Below are 17,738 nucleotides of genomic sequence, written 5' to 3' on the forward strand. Positions count from 1 at the left end.
GAACCATCCTCACCTACCCAAGGTGGGACCAACCGACCTGCACACATCAGCTGCCGTGTCGCTCGGTAACGCCTCTGCAAAGCGGCCTAGGACATACTTTCTCAGCCAGGAGGAGCCCTCCGATGGCAGCCCTCCTGTCAAGAAGAAGAGAAATACTCGCGAGACTCAATCTACCAAAAGCTATCCCCAAGATATTGCCCGCCTCACCCGCTTCGGCAAGGGTACCTTTGCCATTGGCCACGGTCCGCTCCCTGACGATATCGACTGGACACAGATACCGGTGCCCGTAATCAAGGAACAGCTGTTCATGCGGGACGTCTCCAGGATGGGTAGAAAGGCTGAATTGCTCGAAAGAATCCAGAACTAGAAGAGCTGGGAAGCACCTGCCGAGGCAGAGCTCGGTCTCACACACGAGGCCGCAATCGAGGTCGGTGGTGGAATCGCCGCCCAGCAGCGCCCAGGTGGCTTTCGTAAGGGCGCCAACGAGAAGACTCATGAATCTACGAAGAAGGCCCTCACACAGCGCATGATCTTGGTCAAGCGTCAGGACGCCATTGAGTGGGATGACTGGGGCTCTTATGACCCCGCGAATACCAACTCTGCCGACTTCTACATTCGCGGTTCTGATAAGACGTACTGCATCACCATTAACAATTCGCCCAAGTGCGACTGTCCTGCCAAGTAGGCCAGTCGTTTTCACGTTCGTGCTTTGATGCGACGGGCTGATCTCTTGCAGAAATACAACCCCCAAAACCACTGCAAGCACATCATATGTGAGTACCAATTCATTGCTTGGAGTGAGGCTGCCTCAAGCATCTGCCCTTGCAAACCCCAAGAACGAGGCGTTGACAGTTTTCAGATGTCCTGGTTCACATTCTACGAGCGCCTGAGGCTCTCATATATCAAAAGACACTCATTGACGACGAAATCCGGGCACTCCTGACGCAAGGCCCAAACCTCCGTCCTACCTTGGACCAGATCAACAACGATTCAACCATGAAGGACGGCATTGCCAAGGACATAATCGCACAAGATTGTCCCATCTGCTACCAGTCCCTCGGTGACGAGGCCCCCGTTACCTGTGTCACTTGTGGCCGCCATGCTCACGAGTCTTGTCATAAGAAGTGGGAGCACGAGAACAGTGGCTGGGGTCCTCTCAAATGCCTCACCTGCCAAGGTATCTGGAAATAGTTTACCGAAGAGTCAGACCACCGAGGGTGTCCTGAACCTCCAATGCAGAGAGATGGCCGGAATCTGACCGCCTTGTGTTCCTTCTGGAGGCGTTATTTTGCTCTTTGAACTTGAAACATCGGAGTCAGCGCCAGATAGCGCAAGGATTTACTATTGCTGGTCAACTAAGAAAGGCTCAAAATGTTTTGCGTTCCGAAGGACAGACATGTCACTACAGGCCCGTGAACTATATTATCCGATGTAGCACTCCCCCGAAAACTATATATCACGGAGCCAAGCTCTGTTCACATAGCAACGTAGCACATCCAAGGTGGGGAGCCTGAGAAAGAACGAATATCGTGATAATACAACTGACGTGTATTAACAGATAGTTGCAGCAACTCATGGGAGCTCAGTGGCATCATGTCAGGATATCTTTTTGTGGAGCGCTAAACGATCTCCATGTTACTCACTTGTCAACGGCCACTTACCACCGTAATTTCTGATTTATCGAGAGACTGCGTTCTCGACCCGGAACGATGTGACACCGGAAGCGTTGCTCTCAGCTGAGCCCCCCCGCCCCCTCCAGGGTGTGGATTGACTTTCTCACCATGCGCCCCATCATGCCAGACATCAACCAGCGAGCGAAGCCTGGGCCTCCCGAGCCCGAAAAAGTTGAACGCCTCGAGGGGCAAAGACTTTTACCCCCCCCTCAGCTGCACAGCGCCTGTCTCAGAGCGCCGAGGGCGGCGTTGAAACATTGCAGCCACCGCAGGCAGCGTGACTTCGGGAGATGATCAGACCTTCCATGAAGTCGAACCCCTCCTTTTGTGTTCTACGAGACAGATCGAGAAGTGCCAGTCCGGGAAGTGATCCGCCCTCTCGGGTCCAGGGAGACAAGCAGGTCACTGCACTCACTCGTTGAAGACCCGGGGAAGAGGCGGCGGTGGTGGCCCAAGGATGAACCTACAAATCCCGGCTGCAGGGTTGACTCGAGAGAGAAAATCTCCGCGTCGGGCGCCGTTTTCAGAATTTCGGCGCATGTCTCCCCAGGCCCGTCGACCCGTAAACAACAACAAAAGCATATCGTTTTCGCGTTTGGATGAGCTCGTCTCGGCGAGGCTGAAATTTGCGTTTCGTTAAGCTAAAGAGGGGCGCCTCGGCGCGTGTTGCTGACGAAAGTCAACCCGCAAAGTGCCCAGTTTGCAGGACGAGGGTTCGGCGCGATGAGGTCATTGCATCCGAACCGGTTTGCCGCAAACAGAACTGCAGCCGAGCAAATGACATGAGACCATTAACGTATCGGGCTACCCAAGAGGATCGGCTTGTGCACGTATTGGTTTGGAAGACCAGTGACTAGTCCAGGTACAGTTTGAACGGGTCAAAATGGCATCGCTGTTGATGCTCATTTCGTCGTGTCGTGAATTCGTGAAGGGAGAGAAAACTGGATACAAACAAACAAATGAAGACGTCTCCTTGTCAAATTGATGCTCTTCGTCGAGGTCCCTGGCCCCCGGTCCCTTAAGCCCCCCGGTCCCATCGACTCTCCTCCCCGGCATGTATGACAGGGATCAATCGGTAGGATCCCGGATGCAAGCACTTTGAATTGGCTCGTGCAACGCGGCGAAGGTTGATGAGCCACTTTGTGGGGTTTCGTGAACCCTGGACATTCCACTTGCGCCCCTTCTCGCTCGTCAGTTCTAGGCACAGCGGGGACCAGACACTGTCGACAGAAGGCCAGATGCTTCGGATTGATGGCTATTGTCCGGGTTGATTGATGGAGTACAACCCCGTGCTTCAGCCTTTGATGTCACGGGATGGCGCAAGTGAGAGGCATGGACCCCTTTCTTTCGCGCAGCTCGAGCGTCTCGATCATCCTTCCTACAGGCCCAAGAACTCTTTTGTCTCAGAGGTGGTACTGCCGCACGAGACAGAGTTCACAAGGTGTGGAGGCTCGTTAACGGAAAGACCAAATGGGTATCTATCTGGCTTGACGAATGGGGGACTGCGCTGGCGGAAACGAGCGAGGGAGAGAGATGGTTGGTGACGACGACCCAAAACTAGTGGCGTGCCGCGGAATGGTTCCTTTTTCTTGCGGGCAGTCCGAGACGCGGATGAACGCTGACTGAGAGGGCAATTTGCTCAGCTGGGGCCAGAGGGGGAATGTCCGACAGCCAGCCGGCGGTCGGCAGTCCTCTAGAAAACGCCCGTAGGCCCAATGTAAGAGTTATACTGCCATGGGAGGAGCAGCCTCCCCGCATTTGACGGGTGTCGACATGAATGGGGCACATCGACATTTTGCGCTCAGTCTCCGTAATCTTCGTGTGTTACCTGGGAGGACCGAGGCCGGACGGCACCGCCTGTGGTTGTGGAATGTTGCTCATTGAGCTGTCACAGCGGCGGGTGGTATTCGGGCATCTCACCACTTTGTCACCTGTACAATGCAGGAAGGGGGTTAGGGGCGATCGTGGAGTGGTCTGATGTGCAGCGAGGCCAGGTCGAAAAGAGGCAAGACAATGGCTGACGGCGTCGGAAGCATGCCAGTACAGGGCCACCAGCGCCGGCTCGTCTGCCGGTCTTTCCATAAAAGGAAAAGCAATAATCTCACAACGAAGATGGGTTGATCAGTAAATCTCTTCGGCTGGCCGGTCGACTAGCGCATTGCTTCTCTTGCGCCATTTGCCTTTCCACAGGGGCGCTCATCAATCAGTGGGTAAGACCGAAGTGTCGGGGAATATTTGACCACACAGCTGCGGGCCGGCGATTGCATATGGAACACAGGTCTCCGATGGACCAGAGGGGAAAAGATTCGACGACGACGACATCAGGCTGTGACGAAAACACGACTGCTAGCCAGGTACCGCGAGAAACATGTGCCACATGGGGCACACCTTCATGCTCGTCCCCACACTGAAAAGACTATTGGAAATCTCGACGGCGACGTTGACAAATATCGTGCTGCTTGCCTTCTGACCGTCACAGGAGCGCTGCGTTCCGGCAGGTCTTTGACAGCGGAAGGTCTTTGCCTGGAACTGTTTCGGCGCCCATGCTAGTGATCTGCGCCAGAATGTGGGTTGCCTATGGAATTCAGTTGAGGCTGAAGTCGACCTCGATCTCTTTGACTCAAGTTAGGGTCGAAACGTTGTATGGGAGATTGGGAATGCTTTTCCTTGCTTCCATACATCACCCTGTCTCACGGATCGGTGACGGGGTCTGTTGGGCCTGTTGGTCGTTTCTTTGTCGGCGAGCTCAGATGAAAATTCTCTGTCCTTTTCGAAGCCGTGGCCAACCTGTCATGAATCAACCATCCCATCCTTGAGTGGGTAATTGGTGTGCCGCCATCGGTCAAGTGGACAGCCGATTCGGTCGGAGGAGACGGAACTGGTGCCAAAGACCAACGCTTGTCATGGCTGGCAGCGGACTAGGCGTGTCGACACGTGGAGGGCAGTGCACTCGGCAGTCTCTAAGTTGGTTGAGTTGGGGGTGAGGGGGCATGGGGGGATACTCGCTGGCGAAGAGGCGGGAAAGCTTGCTTGTTTGGCTTCATTCTGACGGGCGTGTGAGTACCTACCTAGATTCCTCCTGTAGACTTGACGGCCGACAGACATCACGTCGTCGTCGTTCTCCTCAGTGGCTGGGGCAAGCCCGAACCCCCCCCTTGTTTGGCCTGTCTTGCCGTCCTGACTGCACCTGCACTTGCGACAAAGGCAGCCACGCACAGCACGCTACGCTGCAGGCCCCGTGACGACAGGTGTGGTGGTGGTGCTACAGTATGGCCTCTGCCCCCCTCCCCCCCAATCCGCTGCCGGATATGATGTCCTAGGGCGCTCAGGGTGCCAAACGTGCAGTGACTGATGGTGCTGTCGAGAAATGTGTGTCGCCCCAAGCGCCCTGAACGAGGCCTAAGCTCGCCGCCGCCCCCTGCACGCCCCCTTGCACGCCCACCCTTGTCGCCTTGGCCCCGCTCTTCGTACCTTGCTGCGCATGGATCCCTGACCTGTTGCCCCCGACTTGGGACCGCTGGAGCTCTGGGCTGCAGCTGCCTGCAAGGTCTGCTGGCTCGTCTGCCTGCTAGTCTGCGAAGTTTGCGCCGCGCTGCTCTGTCATTGCGTCTTGTTGACCAAAGTAAGAATGACCAGCACAAAACCAAGGATCCGCTGGTGACCCTGCTTCTTTCGTCAGGCTTGCCAGGCCATGCAAGTCCACCTGGTCCATCCCCATCCGTCGTCTACTTACCCTACCTTACACCTACACATCGCGTCTCACGCAACCAACGGACTGCTGCCGGGTTCTTCCCGACATCCTCGAGTCTCTTTCCCTTCGCCAAGCAAATAAACCAGACCGTCAGCTGGAGTCCCAACTCAAGCCAGCTCGAATTGACGCCGTTTCCGCCGGTTGCTGCTGCTCATCGACATAAGCGCTCTCATTGAAGACTGACCTACCTGCCTGCCTACCTATCTACCCCAGAACCAGGACCCAGGCCCAAGTCTTTGCTTTTGTTCCTTCGCTTCCTTTTCTCCCTCCCCTCCCCCAGTTTCGCTGTACCGTGCCGCAGTCAGCCTCTGTCGTCCAGCCAAGATATTCGACATTGCCGAGCTATGCTGCGCTGTCGGTGCGGAGGAGACAGGCTCGCTATCTCTTCCTACCATTGTCTCTCGACCTAAAGCAAAGGCCCAGCCCAAAGGCCCAACCCTGACCCTCCCCCGGACTCGCCGTCCGCCGTCTCCCATCCTCAACCTCTCCCCTCTTGGCGATTCTGCCTGCAGAGACGACGCTGGTGTTGCCGACTAAAACCACACATCGACTGCATCGTTTGGACGCCGGCTGGGCGACCGCAGTGCTGAGATCATGCAGCGCGTGTCTGCTTTGTTACCTTCTTGGGGGGATCGGAGAAAATCCAATACCAGCACATCGGCCAAGGCTTCCATAGAGAGACTGTCCAGCTCATCCGACAAACGACCCAAACCCCTGCAGCGCTTGTCAACGACTTCACGGATCGCTCGCGAGGACTTTTGGCCAGCCACCCTCGATCATGAGTGTGATCGGTCTGCGAGGATACTCAAGTCCTTCTGCTGTAAGTTGTGATACACTGGCAAAGCGAGGCATGCCTGCCGCTACTGAACTTCGCTGACAAGTTTCCTAGCCGACGGATACCTCGCGCCTCTGCAGGACGACAACCATTCCATCACTTCCGCCAATTCCGCCAGCTCTGCCGAACCGCAAACCCCCATACAGGTGTTCCAGAAGATCCCGACGCGCATCATACAAAATGCTGCTGGTATCGCCATCTTCACATGCATGCGCTCCGGTCTTTGGATGACTGGCTCGGGAGGCTCGGGCATCCTGATTGCGCGGAAGGCTGACGGCACCTGGTCGCCGCCCTCGGGCATTTTACTCCACACCCCCATCCTTAGCTTCATCATGGGAGTCGATATATATGACTGCGTCCTTGTCATCAACAACATGGCGGCCCTGGAATCGCTAATCACAAGGCCAAATGTTACACTTGGAGAAGACATTGGTCTCACTCGCGGACCTCTCGTCTCACTCGAGTCGACCGGCGACGATATGCGATGGCGAGACTTTGACGGTACCGTTCTGACCTACCTCAAGGCCAGAGGTCAAGCCCAAACCGTCGACCTCAGTGGCTGCATCCTGAGGGAGAGGGGCAATGAGAATGAGAGATTCTATGGGAGCGAAGTGACGCCTCTGCAGATTCTTGCAGGCAACGTCGCGCGACAGGTGGAAGAAACCCTACCTCTAACCGAGGTTCTGAAGGCCGCCGAAGGCCGCATCGATGCAGACCTCGCGATCATCAACCAGCTCTCAAGCCAGCCGGCCCCTGGTGACGCCATGATTGCCACACCCCGCGATTCACCCGTATCGCCCACCGCGGCATTTGGCATGCCCAACGCCGCTGACCCAGACCCATTCGGCATCCTTGCCCTGGAGATGGCAGGATTGGAAATCCGCGAGGCCGGCACGCGCCTCAGACCAGGAAGCCGCCAGTTCGATTATTCACCCAGCCCGACTAGCCCTGCCTTTTCTAAATTCAGCCGGCAGAGTGTACAAGCATCCGTCACTGAGAGCAACAGGGGCAGCTACATGTCAACAAGGACAGAGACGACGAAGATGTCTGATGCTCATACACAGACTGATCTGGGCCAAACCCCCAGCACGACACCAACTCACAGCCAGAGTGAGGATGGACGGATGCAGCGGCTGGTAACCCAGATACCCCACATAAGGAACCTGATGAGATCGACTACACCAAGATTGATCTTACACCGATCAGGAAGATTAGCGGCAGCCACTCGATCGAGAGCTGTACCATGACGGACAGCGCCACGAGTACCGATGAACAATCGAGGACAGACGGTAGCACACTCGATGATGCAGCCACCAAGGCGTCGAGCATCTATGAGAAGGAGGAGATGGAGTCCCAGATGGGGAACGATGAGATTGACGACGACGCAGACGATGAGGATGATGAGAGCGAGGATGAGGAGGAGCCCATCATCTATGAAGTGGCGTCTCTGCAGCCGACAGCCCGCACAGCTATGATTGCGTCTCCCATTCAGGTCAAAGGTTCTCTTGTGACGATTCCCAAGCGGATTCCCCCGCCCCTTCCCACCAGAAGTCCCGCGCGGGCTTCGCGAGCGAGCAAGAGCGAGCTGGGCGATGTCAGCCACCTCGCAAGCCCACTGCACTCCAACTTCACCACCTCGCCGAGGCAATCCTACGACGCTGGTTGTGCGGGCAGCGAAGGCCGCGAGATTCCTTCCATCCTTGAAACTCCGGCGGTGGACGAACCTGCAGCGGCGACCCCATCCAGGGAGCAGGTCGATGTGGCCGTCGAGGTTGACAAGAGCCCATTGTCCACTAAGACCTCACAAGAATTCCACGAGGCTAAGGAAGACCTCAGTCCTCAACCTGCGGCGCCTGGTGCCTTTCCCTCGGATGACGAGGTCGACGCTTTATTCCCACCCGTCAGGAACCCCAGGCGACAGTCAAAACCGGAGAAGGCGGCAGAGACCCAAGCCGTATCGCCCCGACCGGTTTCTGTGGCATGAGCACAGCCAGTGTACCTGGATGATGATGTAATCTTTTTCTTTTCTTTTTTTTTCTTCCTTTCTTCTCACCATTTCTTCGATGAAACATATCGGTACCCAGTTTTGCTGGTGCTGTTGGTGGGATATGAATACTTCTGCATATATGGGCAGGAAGGAGTTTGGCATGTCCCATGTACGGATGGGCCATTGATGAGGCGTTTTTGGGCTTGGTATCCAGGGCACATGTCCGGATGAATTGGCGATGTCAGCCAGGACAGAGAACCTGAGCTTGTCGTACGCATTAGTATTGCCAGGATGGCGGCACGTGGCGGGGTAGACGCCCAGGACAGGGCCGTCATGTATTTCACCTCTTTGGCCGCAAGCCACGGGCTTATGATAATGGAATGCTGGGACATTAGCCACGAAGACGACACTGAAAGAGTCTTTAGGAGCAGTACGATATCTACCTAACATAATTTCTTCCTCAACCAGAATTGACTTGGGAGCTCTTATGGCTGAATGACTGGACGAGGTGAGTGTGGTGAGTCGGGAGCTGACCTTCTCCGGCCTAGGTCCATGTAACAAGCTCTTTCATGACAATGCCACCATGTCAACGAGGTATCAACGAGGCACTGTTGACATGCTCATTGAACTTCGCCGCGTGAGTGTTCACATGGTCGCTGTCGTTGTCGTTCTTGTCGTCGTCGTCACGGCGATCTGGCAACGGGGCCTCGGGGGCGCCATGTGGTCACCGCTTGGAGTGTAGACAGAGAGTCTCGTAGGGCAAGCGCCATATGCATAGCAGTCGTCTTTTGCGTTCTTGTCTTCTCCTCCATGCCTATCTCTCGCACCTTTGTCTAGGGTTCTTGTGAGCGAAATCACGAAGCGCCACACTTCCGCACCTTCACAAGCCACTTTAGCGCCTCACAGTGAACTTGGTCCGAGCGTCCAAAACGCCATCCCATTCGCCAATGACCATGCCCAGCAGGAACGCGTCGGGGAGCAGCTTCGACTTCAACACCTTCCTGGCGCCCCTCGCAGACCAGGACCAGGACCCGGATCAGGAACAAGATTGCGACCGAAGCTCCTACGTCCAGCAGCAGCTTCACCACTTCGGCCCTCGCCACATCGCCGAGCCTGGCTTGTACGATCATCGATTTCAATATCCGGATCCCACTGAGCAGAGTTGCGTGGCTGATTCTTTCGGCACCCCAATCCCCGTTCGCGATACACCCTCGCTTGTTGCGACAACACCTGCCGCTTCCTATCCCGGCACTCCCTCGAACGAGAAGAAGCAGACGAAGAAGAGTCAGAGCAAGAAGGAGAGCAAGACAGCTCAGGGCCTCCACAAGGCACAAGACAAGCAGCGGCAGAAGCGCCAGGCGTCACAGCCCACCACCCCCGCTCCCAAGAAGCCGCCTTCCACCCCGGCGAAGAAGACCGTCACCATGTCGGGTCAGACGGGCAAGTTCCGGGATGACCAGATCCTCGTCATCTGCCCCGGAAGTCACACGACCATGGCCCAGCTCGGCTGCGGCGAGCTCACACCTCCGGCGCATCGCATCCCCACGCGCATGTTCAAGGACAGCGACAGCGACGAGTGGCGTCCTTACCACACCTACAAGCGCAAGAAGTCCCGTACCGACAACGCGCCTGCCTCTGGGGCCGAAGATGAGTACGAGTGGGTCGAGGACACGGATTCTGACGAGGGCGCAGTTTATCCCATTGTTGGTAAGTCTATCTATGCCGTCCGTTCGCCTTGCGTTGCGCATCGCGGCGCGCCGCTCCTGCCTGACTTCCAGCGCGCGCGCCTGCCTGCCCTCTCTGGCTCGGGCCCGCCGAGGAACGAAAGACACAATGTGCTGACACGCCGAACCCGGCAGCTGGTCGCATTGTTAACATGAATGCGTTCCTCGCCTTCCTCGACCATGTTCACGGTCTGCTGACGACCACGTACCATAACACCCCGATTGTGCTCATGGTGTCCCCTCAGTGGGCTCGCCCCCATACCGAGATGATTGCCCGCTATATTTTCGAGAACACGCGCACGCCCGCTCTCTGCATGATCCACAGTGGCCTCGCAACAACCTATGGTGTTAGATGGACCAATGCTACCGTTGTCGACATTGGCTTCGAAAAGGTCGATGTGTCCTGCATCTACGAGGGTCGCGTAGTTGCTCACCGAATGCTGGGCAACTTCAACCCCGAACGGATCATTGCTGGCGGCGAGGCCTTCACCCGCAAGCTTCAAAGTTTGCTCAAAGACAAGGGCTTCACGTATGACATGGCTGAGCAGCTGAAGAAGAGTCCCATCGCCGAAGCTCTTCCCTACAACCCCGAGGCTGAAGCACGTATGGATCTTCCTACCGCCTCTACGGTTGGCGTCGCTGCAAATGCTGTCGTTGGTGATGCCGCTGCGGCAGCTATACCCGACGCCCCCAAGATTGATCCCTCCAAGCCCGTCGTCGAGGGTGGCGTTGATGATGATGCTGCTGCTGCCACTACGACCGGCGATAATGACGGCGTTCTCGATATTACTAGCATCGTCACCAGCGGCCAGACTCGCGAGTTCCTCGCCAAGAAGGAAAAGGAAAAGACCACCACCGGACCCGGCAAAGGGCGGAAGGGAAAGGCTCAGGAGGCCGAAACTGCCCGGCTGACCCGGCTCCCAAACTCGAAGCGAACCCACAACATCTTCCACTACGAGGAGGTCATCCAGGAGGGGCCACAGCAGGAGCCAAAGCCCAACGGCGCATCCCAAGAAACCAATGCTCCCGTTGACGGCAACAGCAACGGCAATGACAAAGATGTCGACATGACTGACGAGCCCAAGACCGGCAGCGCCGCCGCCCCGTTTCCGCCGACGAAGCCAAGCCCTCTGATCCCACCTCTGAGCCCACCTCTGAGACGGCCGAGTCCAAGACGGACGCCAACGCGTTTGAGGTCAAGGTTGAAGCGACCCCTGCCCCGCCGGCTCCCGAGTCTGTCGCTGCTGTGGCCCCCGAGATTCCTGAGACCGACACTACGGTGGCCCTGAACGCGCAGCCTGTGAACAAACGCGTCCGTCGCGATATTGAGGTCGGCCTCGAGCGTTTCCTCTTTTGTTAACCGCGACGGGGTTGACCGCATCGTCGGCCCGATCTACCGCACCATTCAGGAGAGTGTCTACGAAATGTATATGCCCCCCGCCTGCTGGAACAACATTTGGCATTGTTGGAGGCGGCGCCCGTCTGCGCGGCCTCCGCGTGAATATTTACCAGACCCTGCGGGCGCGTCACCTCGTCTCGCCCAGCACTGCCACCATGTTCACCTCGGAGCTTCCCTCCAACATGGCCACGCCTACCGGTACCGGATCGCAGAGGCCCACCGGGTCCTTCACAGTTGCTCCCCATCAGCTCGGCTCTTCCGGCACCACGTCGTCCGGCGTCAACCCCCTGCTGCAGGCTGCAACCCACCGCCTCCTCGTTCCGGCCTCCCGCCTGGTGGACCCTCGACTCCGGGCGCCCCTGGCAGTGCCGCCGGCGATCCCAACAGCACCTCGGGCGGCCACTCGTACCACTTCCACAGCCAGACGCCCACGAGCATCAAGCTGGCACCCATGCCCAGCTACCTGACGCAGTGGACCAAGCACGGCTTCGAGGATGCCATGTTCCTCGGCTGCCTGGTGGCCGGTCGGCTCGCCTTCACCGTCCACAACCTGGACATGGCCAGCCTCGACGCCCAGCGCATGATGAGCCTGAATCGTATCGAGTACAAGTAAGTGATCTCCCACCGTCTCTCTTCTGTCTCCCTCACGCTTCCTCTTGCCCTCAGTTGAACTGACCTGTCCGCAGCGAAATGGGCCCCAAGGGCATCCGCACCCACTCGATGCTCCAGTAAAGCGACGGATAGGGAAACGGAAGGAGACCGCCGGGGCAGGCTTGGTTTTATTCGGGTTCCTTCTGAGGAAGTTCAGGGGATGAAAAATGGAAGGGGGTATTCCGAGACGACGCCTCCGGGCGTTGAACGTTTGACGTTTTGCTTTTGTTGTTTCATGTAGGGAACTTTTTTTTCTTTGCAATGAACCTAACTTGAAAAAGAAGGGTATCGTCATGGCCCGTGATGGAGCGGTGATGATGCCCAAGACACAAGTGAAGACAGCAGCAGCAACTCATGGAGGCAGATCATGCTTCATGGTTATGCGATGAATTTGTTTTGGTTTTGGCCCGGGTTTCTCCTACGAAGGGTCATTTGTGCCATATGTGTGCCCATGTTCCATGATGAGAATGTCATCGAGAGAAACATGGAGCGCGTCAGAGGCATTGACGCTGCTGGATCCAGAAGCCAATCCGCAGCGCCAGCGTCGCACAGAGCCTTGCGTTCTCTCCCCCCGTGACTGTTAGCAATCCCCTCGGCAGACGGACGTTGGATGAGTGACAGAAGTCTTTCGACTGTTCGACAGGCATCGTGATCGTGCAGCGCTGATCCCAACCAGCCTTCATCTTGAACTTTGGTGGTCGAAGTCGTGGACAGCGTGTTCGCGCCAGAGGCGGCATATGATCAGAGTGGAGTCTGGCCCGGAATCTTAGGCACACACACACACACACAGTGGCAGGCAGTTAACCTCCCCCAATTGAAGGACATGGTTACTTTTCAAACTTCCATCTCTCCCGCGCCATTCAGTTCTCGGCTTCACAGCATCTCTCAATCCCTCTCCATCGCCCACGCGCTCGACGTCAGCCCGACCTTGTGCCGCCAGGGCCAAGGACCTCAAGAGCACCTCGCCCCGTCCATTCGTTCGTGCGCGTAGGCGCTGTTCAGCAGAACATCCCCCCCCCCTGACGTTGCGATGTTCCAGTAGGCCCCTCCTCGCCCATCGTGAATCCCCTGCCTCTCTAGGCCCAGTCGGCTGACGATGCTGGCAGGACGTTCAGGAATCTCTCCGCTAGAACGCGCATCGGCGTGGGCATTGGCATCATCGGCTGGGGCCTCGCGGGCCACTACCTTGCCGACCGCGCAGAGGAGACGTACAAGGCCCCTGCCGAGGACAAGGCCGTCGTCGATCGCTACGTGCCGCGTGTGACGGTCGTCGACAGGCGTGAAGGGCAGTGAGTGAGTAGGCGCTGGCCGCAAACATATCTGGGGCCCGGGGCGTTCTCATTTTGGCGGCCTCTGATACAATACATACATGTTCATTCATCACACTCGCGCCAAGGGTACTCGGATGTTGGGGATGATCATAGTTAACGCGAGTTGGATGCTCCTCGTCGTGGTTCTAACATCTACAACATAATCTATGCCGCCTGGATGCCTGCTGTTCTGCATTCTGAATGCGGCCCGCAACTGGTCAAATCCTGCCCCTTCCCCTTTTCTGACGTATTTTTCTCATGCGCGCGTAACAAGTGAACCGAATAACAAGAATCAGAAAAACAACAATGCCTCCCTCACCGTGTCTGCTTCAGACGTATGACAATGACCATCTGACACCAGACCGCACCAGCCGAGTTCCGTTGCTCTGCGCATACCTGCGCCCAAGTTTCGTAATCAGGGAAGGCCCCCGAGTATCGTGACAATCTCCCGAGCTACCGTTGCGGCCGCCCAGAGAGCCTCCCCAGTTTCTATCTGCAAGAAGTCTAATGCGGTGCCAACTCCACTCCCCTTCTATCATTGCGTGGTACCGCCCTCGGAGAAAAATGCATAGCAGGACCAAACCACCGCGTTCCCGGGCTTCTGATGCAAAACAACTCAGTTCGCTGAGTACTGTGTACGACGGCCCGCGAGTCGTGTCAATTCGGGCCGTGACAACCCGTGGTGGCGCGTGAACGGCACAGAACAGGAGCATGAGATGGGAAGAGGGGAAAAGGAAAAGAAAAAGAAATAGGAAAACAGAAAAAGACAAAACGCCGCCGAACAATGCAGTGAAATGGACAAAGCTGCCCATTATCAAATCATACCTCCGCCGATGCCGCCGATGTTTGTTTGAACAGAAGGTATCCCTGGAGTGGCCACGACCTCTGGCACGGGCTTGAAAAGCCCGGCCATGTCGAGCGTCAAATCCATGGCCCCAAAATCCTTGTCAATATCGCCGACCGAACCCAATTCTTCACCTCGCGAGGCTCCATCTGACATGACCCAAGCCCTGACAGACTTTAATAGCTTGATGACGTTCGTAAACCGAGAATCAGGCGCCTGCTGAAGGTGCGCGGGCTGCGTATGCTTGAGCAGAAACTTGGCCATCCAATAAAAATGGACGCCATCCCGCGAGAACCCATATCGTCTCGCGCTGCCCGGGCCAAGGTTGGGCGGAAATTGAGTGACCATGTCAGCGTCCCAATTCGACTTGAACTTGTCCAGAGCAACGCGAAACAGCGCGAGCACCTCCGGTGCCATGTGACAACCACCCTCAACAGGTGTACTGCGTCCCGAAACGGTGCTTGGATCGAAGCGGCCCGCCACCATCCAGTCAGACAAGGGAGGTGTCCCGCAATTGACTAGGAAAGACGCATTGCCAGTCAGCTGCACCTTTCGCATCGACGACAAGATGCCGTGGATCAAGATGAATTTGCCGTAGAGATTGGTGCTGCCCGGTTGAACCTGGTAGGAGCTATGAAACAGAGTTCGCAAGACCTGGGCCATGATTGGCTGGGTACTGCGCTGCGTTCCGTCCATGTTGCTTTCTCGTGCGAGGAGTGGGCCGTGAAGCCCAAGAGCAACCTCGCAATCTCGACTAGTTCGGGAGTCCCAGGCAGCATCATCTGATGGCAGAGGAATCTGCATGTCAAAGCTGTCCAGCTGCGAGTCCAGGTTGAAATAGAGTTCCAATGCCGCATGACAAAGAAAGATAATGTGCATCAAGCGAATCCGCTTCTCTTGCGCAACCCACATGTCCCAGTTGAAAGCAGAGACATCAAAGTTAAGCGGAGAAGAGTTGGTCTGGTGAAGTGAACTGACGAGGGGCGCTCCTGTGGACACCTGGAGCAAACCAAGATTGCGAGCACGATCCAGGACAACAGGAAAAGACTGGAAGCCGGTCTGACGCTGCGTCGGTGTGCCGTGCCACAGAAAGACAATTTGCATCAGCATGGCGGCCTGAAGCTCCTCGGTCGCTCTCTTGTCAAAGACCGTGCGTTCGTACGTCTCGGCGCCGGCGTGGGGGATCCCGAACGCTTCCGACATGAACTGAATGTCACGGATGAGAGCAGACCGCAGGAAATCCATCATTTGCCTAACGTGGTCGGCAGACACGCGATCCGAATAGCAAGCGCCAATGCAGCACATTCCTGCGAGTAAGCCGGTGTACGAGTGAGCCACATTGAAGGTGGCGATGTGGAGGATGGGAAAATGCACGTGGAAGTGTGTGTACTTTTCCAAGAAATCTTTGATGTTGTCGGGAGAGAAGGTCAGGTTCAGGCCAGCGCTTTCGTGAGTAATGGAGGAGCCGTCAGGATAGAAGAAATTGAGAATTTGGTTGGATATGTAGGAAAAGGGATCAGAGACCGATGCCGGTAAGCCCCAAGACGTGAAAGTTGCTTCGGTCGGTTTCACGCCAGGAAAGGCTTCTGTTCTCGAAACGTCGGGATTAGGCTCTAGTTTGACTCCGATCTGCGTCTGACGATTATTAGGGGGGGGATTGTCATATGGGTGATTGGGTTGCGCACCGGGAGGGAACATCTGAGTCCAGTCAAGGCCTGGCTGCTGGTTCTGGTTGTTGCCGCCATACATGGGCATGCCGTTCTGGCCAGGAGGCATGTTGTAGTTGGGCAACTGCTGGCCGAGACCAGGCTGCATCGGGTTCTGGACATCGCCACCGTAGCCCTGCTCGAAGTTGCCTCCGCGGGGGTTACCGGGCATGCCAGGGATGCCGCGCCTGTCCTGGCCGTTGCCATTCTCCATCCTGTTAAGACTGCTGGCGCGGGACAGCTGGTTCTGGTCGTTGGCGAGGTTGGCCATGCCCTCCGGCACCGTGGGCATCATGCCGAAAGGCTGCACGATGCCATCAGCCGACATGTTGTTCATGCCATTGAGGTGGTTCAGGTCCCCGTTGTCCTGGCCAAGAGCGGCCGCCTTCTGCTGGGCGGCGGCATTCTTCTTGACATGAGCCTGGGGGTGAGACAAGTGGGTGGCACCGCTGGGGTTTCCGCGGCGGATAGAGCACTTCTGGAAGTGACGCTTGAGAATGTCGCTTCGGGAGAACGTATCGCGGCACAGAACACACATGTAAGGGCGGTCGCCCGTGTCTGGACGCGCCATGTCAGCATGGGGGACTCAAGAAGGTCGAGAGTCACTCGATTGAGGGATTCGCGAGGGTGGGGGTGTCCACTTACGACGCAGGAGGTGACGCTTCAGGTGCTTCGCGTGAAGGTACGTCTTGGTGCAGTGAGGGCACGGGAATTTGCCGTCGGCGTCCTTCTGGGGGATGACGGTGCTCTTGGCAGTTCCTGAGCCAGCTTGAGGCGCCGTGGGACGGCCAGGCGCGCTAGGCAGAATGCCGCGGCGACCTTGCGAGCCGACAACGTGAGTGGGCTGGTCGCCATCAGGCAGAGACTGCTGCATCATACCGCCAGGACCGTAGGGAGACTGCACACCGGGTTGCGGCATCACGCCTCCGGGAGGCATGGGACGCAGGTTGGGGGGCACTCGGCCGCCAATGGGGGCGGGTGCAATGGGCTGAGGGTGCGAGTGCGCCATGGTGCTCTGCGGCATCATGCCCGAGCTCGTCGCGTAGCCTTGAGGCGGAGGAGGATAGTTGGCCTGCATCTGGTAAGGAGCACCGCGACCGGCATGAGCGGCCTGATTGGGATAACTGGCCATGCTGTTGCCGTTGGTGTTGCCGCCAGCGTTGGACGTGGGCGTGTTCGGTGTGGCGGGCGTACGCGGAGTGTGCGGGTTGCTGCCGTACATCTGGTTCATGGCGGCGGAGGGGTGAGGTTGAAGGGGCGGCAGAGTGTGATGGGGCATGGGAGAGTTCTGCTGCGAGTTGTGCTGGGAGAGTTGATGAGGCGTGACGGCAGGTGGGGGAGATGGGTACGATCCTCCATTTCCTGTACCGGACGAGTTTATACCATTGGTCGAGTACTGCGACGCGTCCATGGTTCCAACTTTTTGCGTTGCCGGCGGGAAAGTGGGTATGGTAGGGTTAAAGAAGAGAGACGCGTTCTGTTTTCGAACGTGGGTGCGCGGGGAGGGGAGAGGGGGGGCTCTCTCCAAGTGTTACGGCGGCGGCGCGGAATAGACAATAGTCAAGATCTGCCTTTTGGTTCTTTGATCTCGGTTGTGTGCCGATGGAGAAGAAGAAAAAAACAAGCAACTCGGCAAAAATAGTCGCGTAGTCGAGTGGAATCGAGTCGAGTCCAAATCGAAGCCGAAGGGAAAGAGGAGAAACGACGGAGCCGCAAGAAAGATGCAAGGGCAGGTCGGCGCGTGGGAATGTTTGTGTGTTCTGCGGTGGGAGCTTTTGTGGGATGAGGATCCAGTTGATCCCGTTCGGAAGAGGTTTTGGAGAGGGTCAAGAGTGGAGTCGATGGGGCGGGATTCGAA

The 17,738-nt window shown here is 57.0% G+C and overlaps 4 protein-coding genes across 4 annotated transcripts in view; 3 read left to right on the forward strand and 1 right to left on the reverse strand.

Annotated features, from left to right (window-relative positions):
• The window catches only part of VDBG_04373 (predicted protein), a gene marked incomplete at both ends in the record, with an annotated part of 2,359 nt that extends 736 nt beyond the window's left edge, over positions 1-1,623 (forward strand). The window contains 5 exons of the mRNA XM_003004721.1: positions 51-286; positions 368-681; positions 737-773; positions 853-1,177; positions 1,559-1,623. Of these exons, the coding sequence (XP_003004767.1) occupies positions 51-286; positions 368-681; positions 737-773; positions 853-1,177; positions 1,559-1,623 (977 nt within the window). The remainder of the gene's footprint in view (positions 1-50; positions 287-367; positions 682-736; positions 774-852; positions 1,178-1,558) is intronic.
• Positions 1,624-6,018: 4,395 nt separating this feature from the next.
• Positions 6,019-8,243, forward strand: VDBG_04374 (LAS seventeen-binding protein; the record flags this gene model as incomplete). Its single annotated transcript, XM_003004722.1, has 3 exons — positions 6,019-6,244; positions 6,314-7,395; positions 7,470-8,243. The coding sequence occupies 3 exons, from the start codon at positions 6,019-6,021 to the stop codon at positions 8,241-8,243; spliced, it is 2,082 nt and encodes a 693-aa protein (XP_003004768.1).
• Positions 8,244-8,829: 586 nt separating this feature from the next.
• VDBG_04375 (conserved hypothetical protein) lies at positions 8,830-12,101 on the forward strand (the record flags this gene model as incomplete). Its single annotated transcript, XM_003004723.1, has 5 exons — positions 8,830-8,883; positions 9,143-9,953; positions 10,106-11,165; positions 11,301-11,978; positions 12,056-12,101. 5 exons carry the CDS (start codon positions 8,830-8,832, stop codon positions 12,099-12,101), a joined length of 2,649 nt encoding a protein of 882 aa, XP_003004769.1.
• Positions 12,102-12,971: 870 nt separating this feature from the next.
• VDBG_04376 (RfeC) lies at positions 12,972-17,291 on the reverse strand (the record flags this gene model as incomplete). Its single annotated transcript, XM_003004724.1, has 4 exons — positions 12,972-13,239; positions 13,727-13,823; positions 14,156-16,438; positions 16,526-17,291. 4 exons carry the CDS (start codon positions 17,289-17,291, stop codon positions 12,972-12,974), a joined length of 3,414 nt encoding a protein of 1,137 aa, XP_003004770.1.
• Positions 17,292-17,738: the final 447 nt, after the last annotated feature.

The sequence above is a fragment of the Verticillium alfalfae genome, genomic scaffold (assembly GCF_000150825.1).
Source record: "Verticillium alfalfae VaMs.102 supercont1.5 genomic scaffold, whole genome shotgun sequence".
In the NCBI taxonomy this organism is placed as follows: Eukaryota; Fungi; Ascomycota; class Sordariomycetes; order Glomerellales; family Plectosphaerellaceae; genus Verticillium; species Verticillium alfalfae.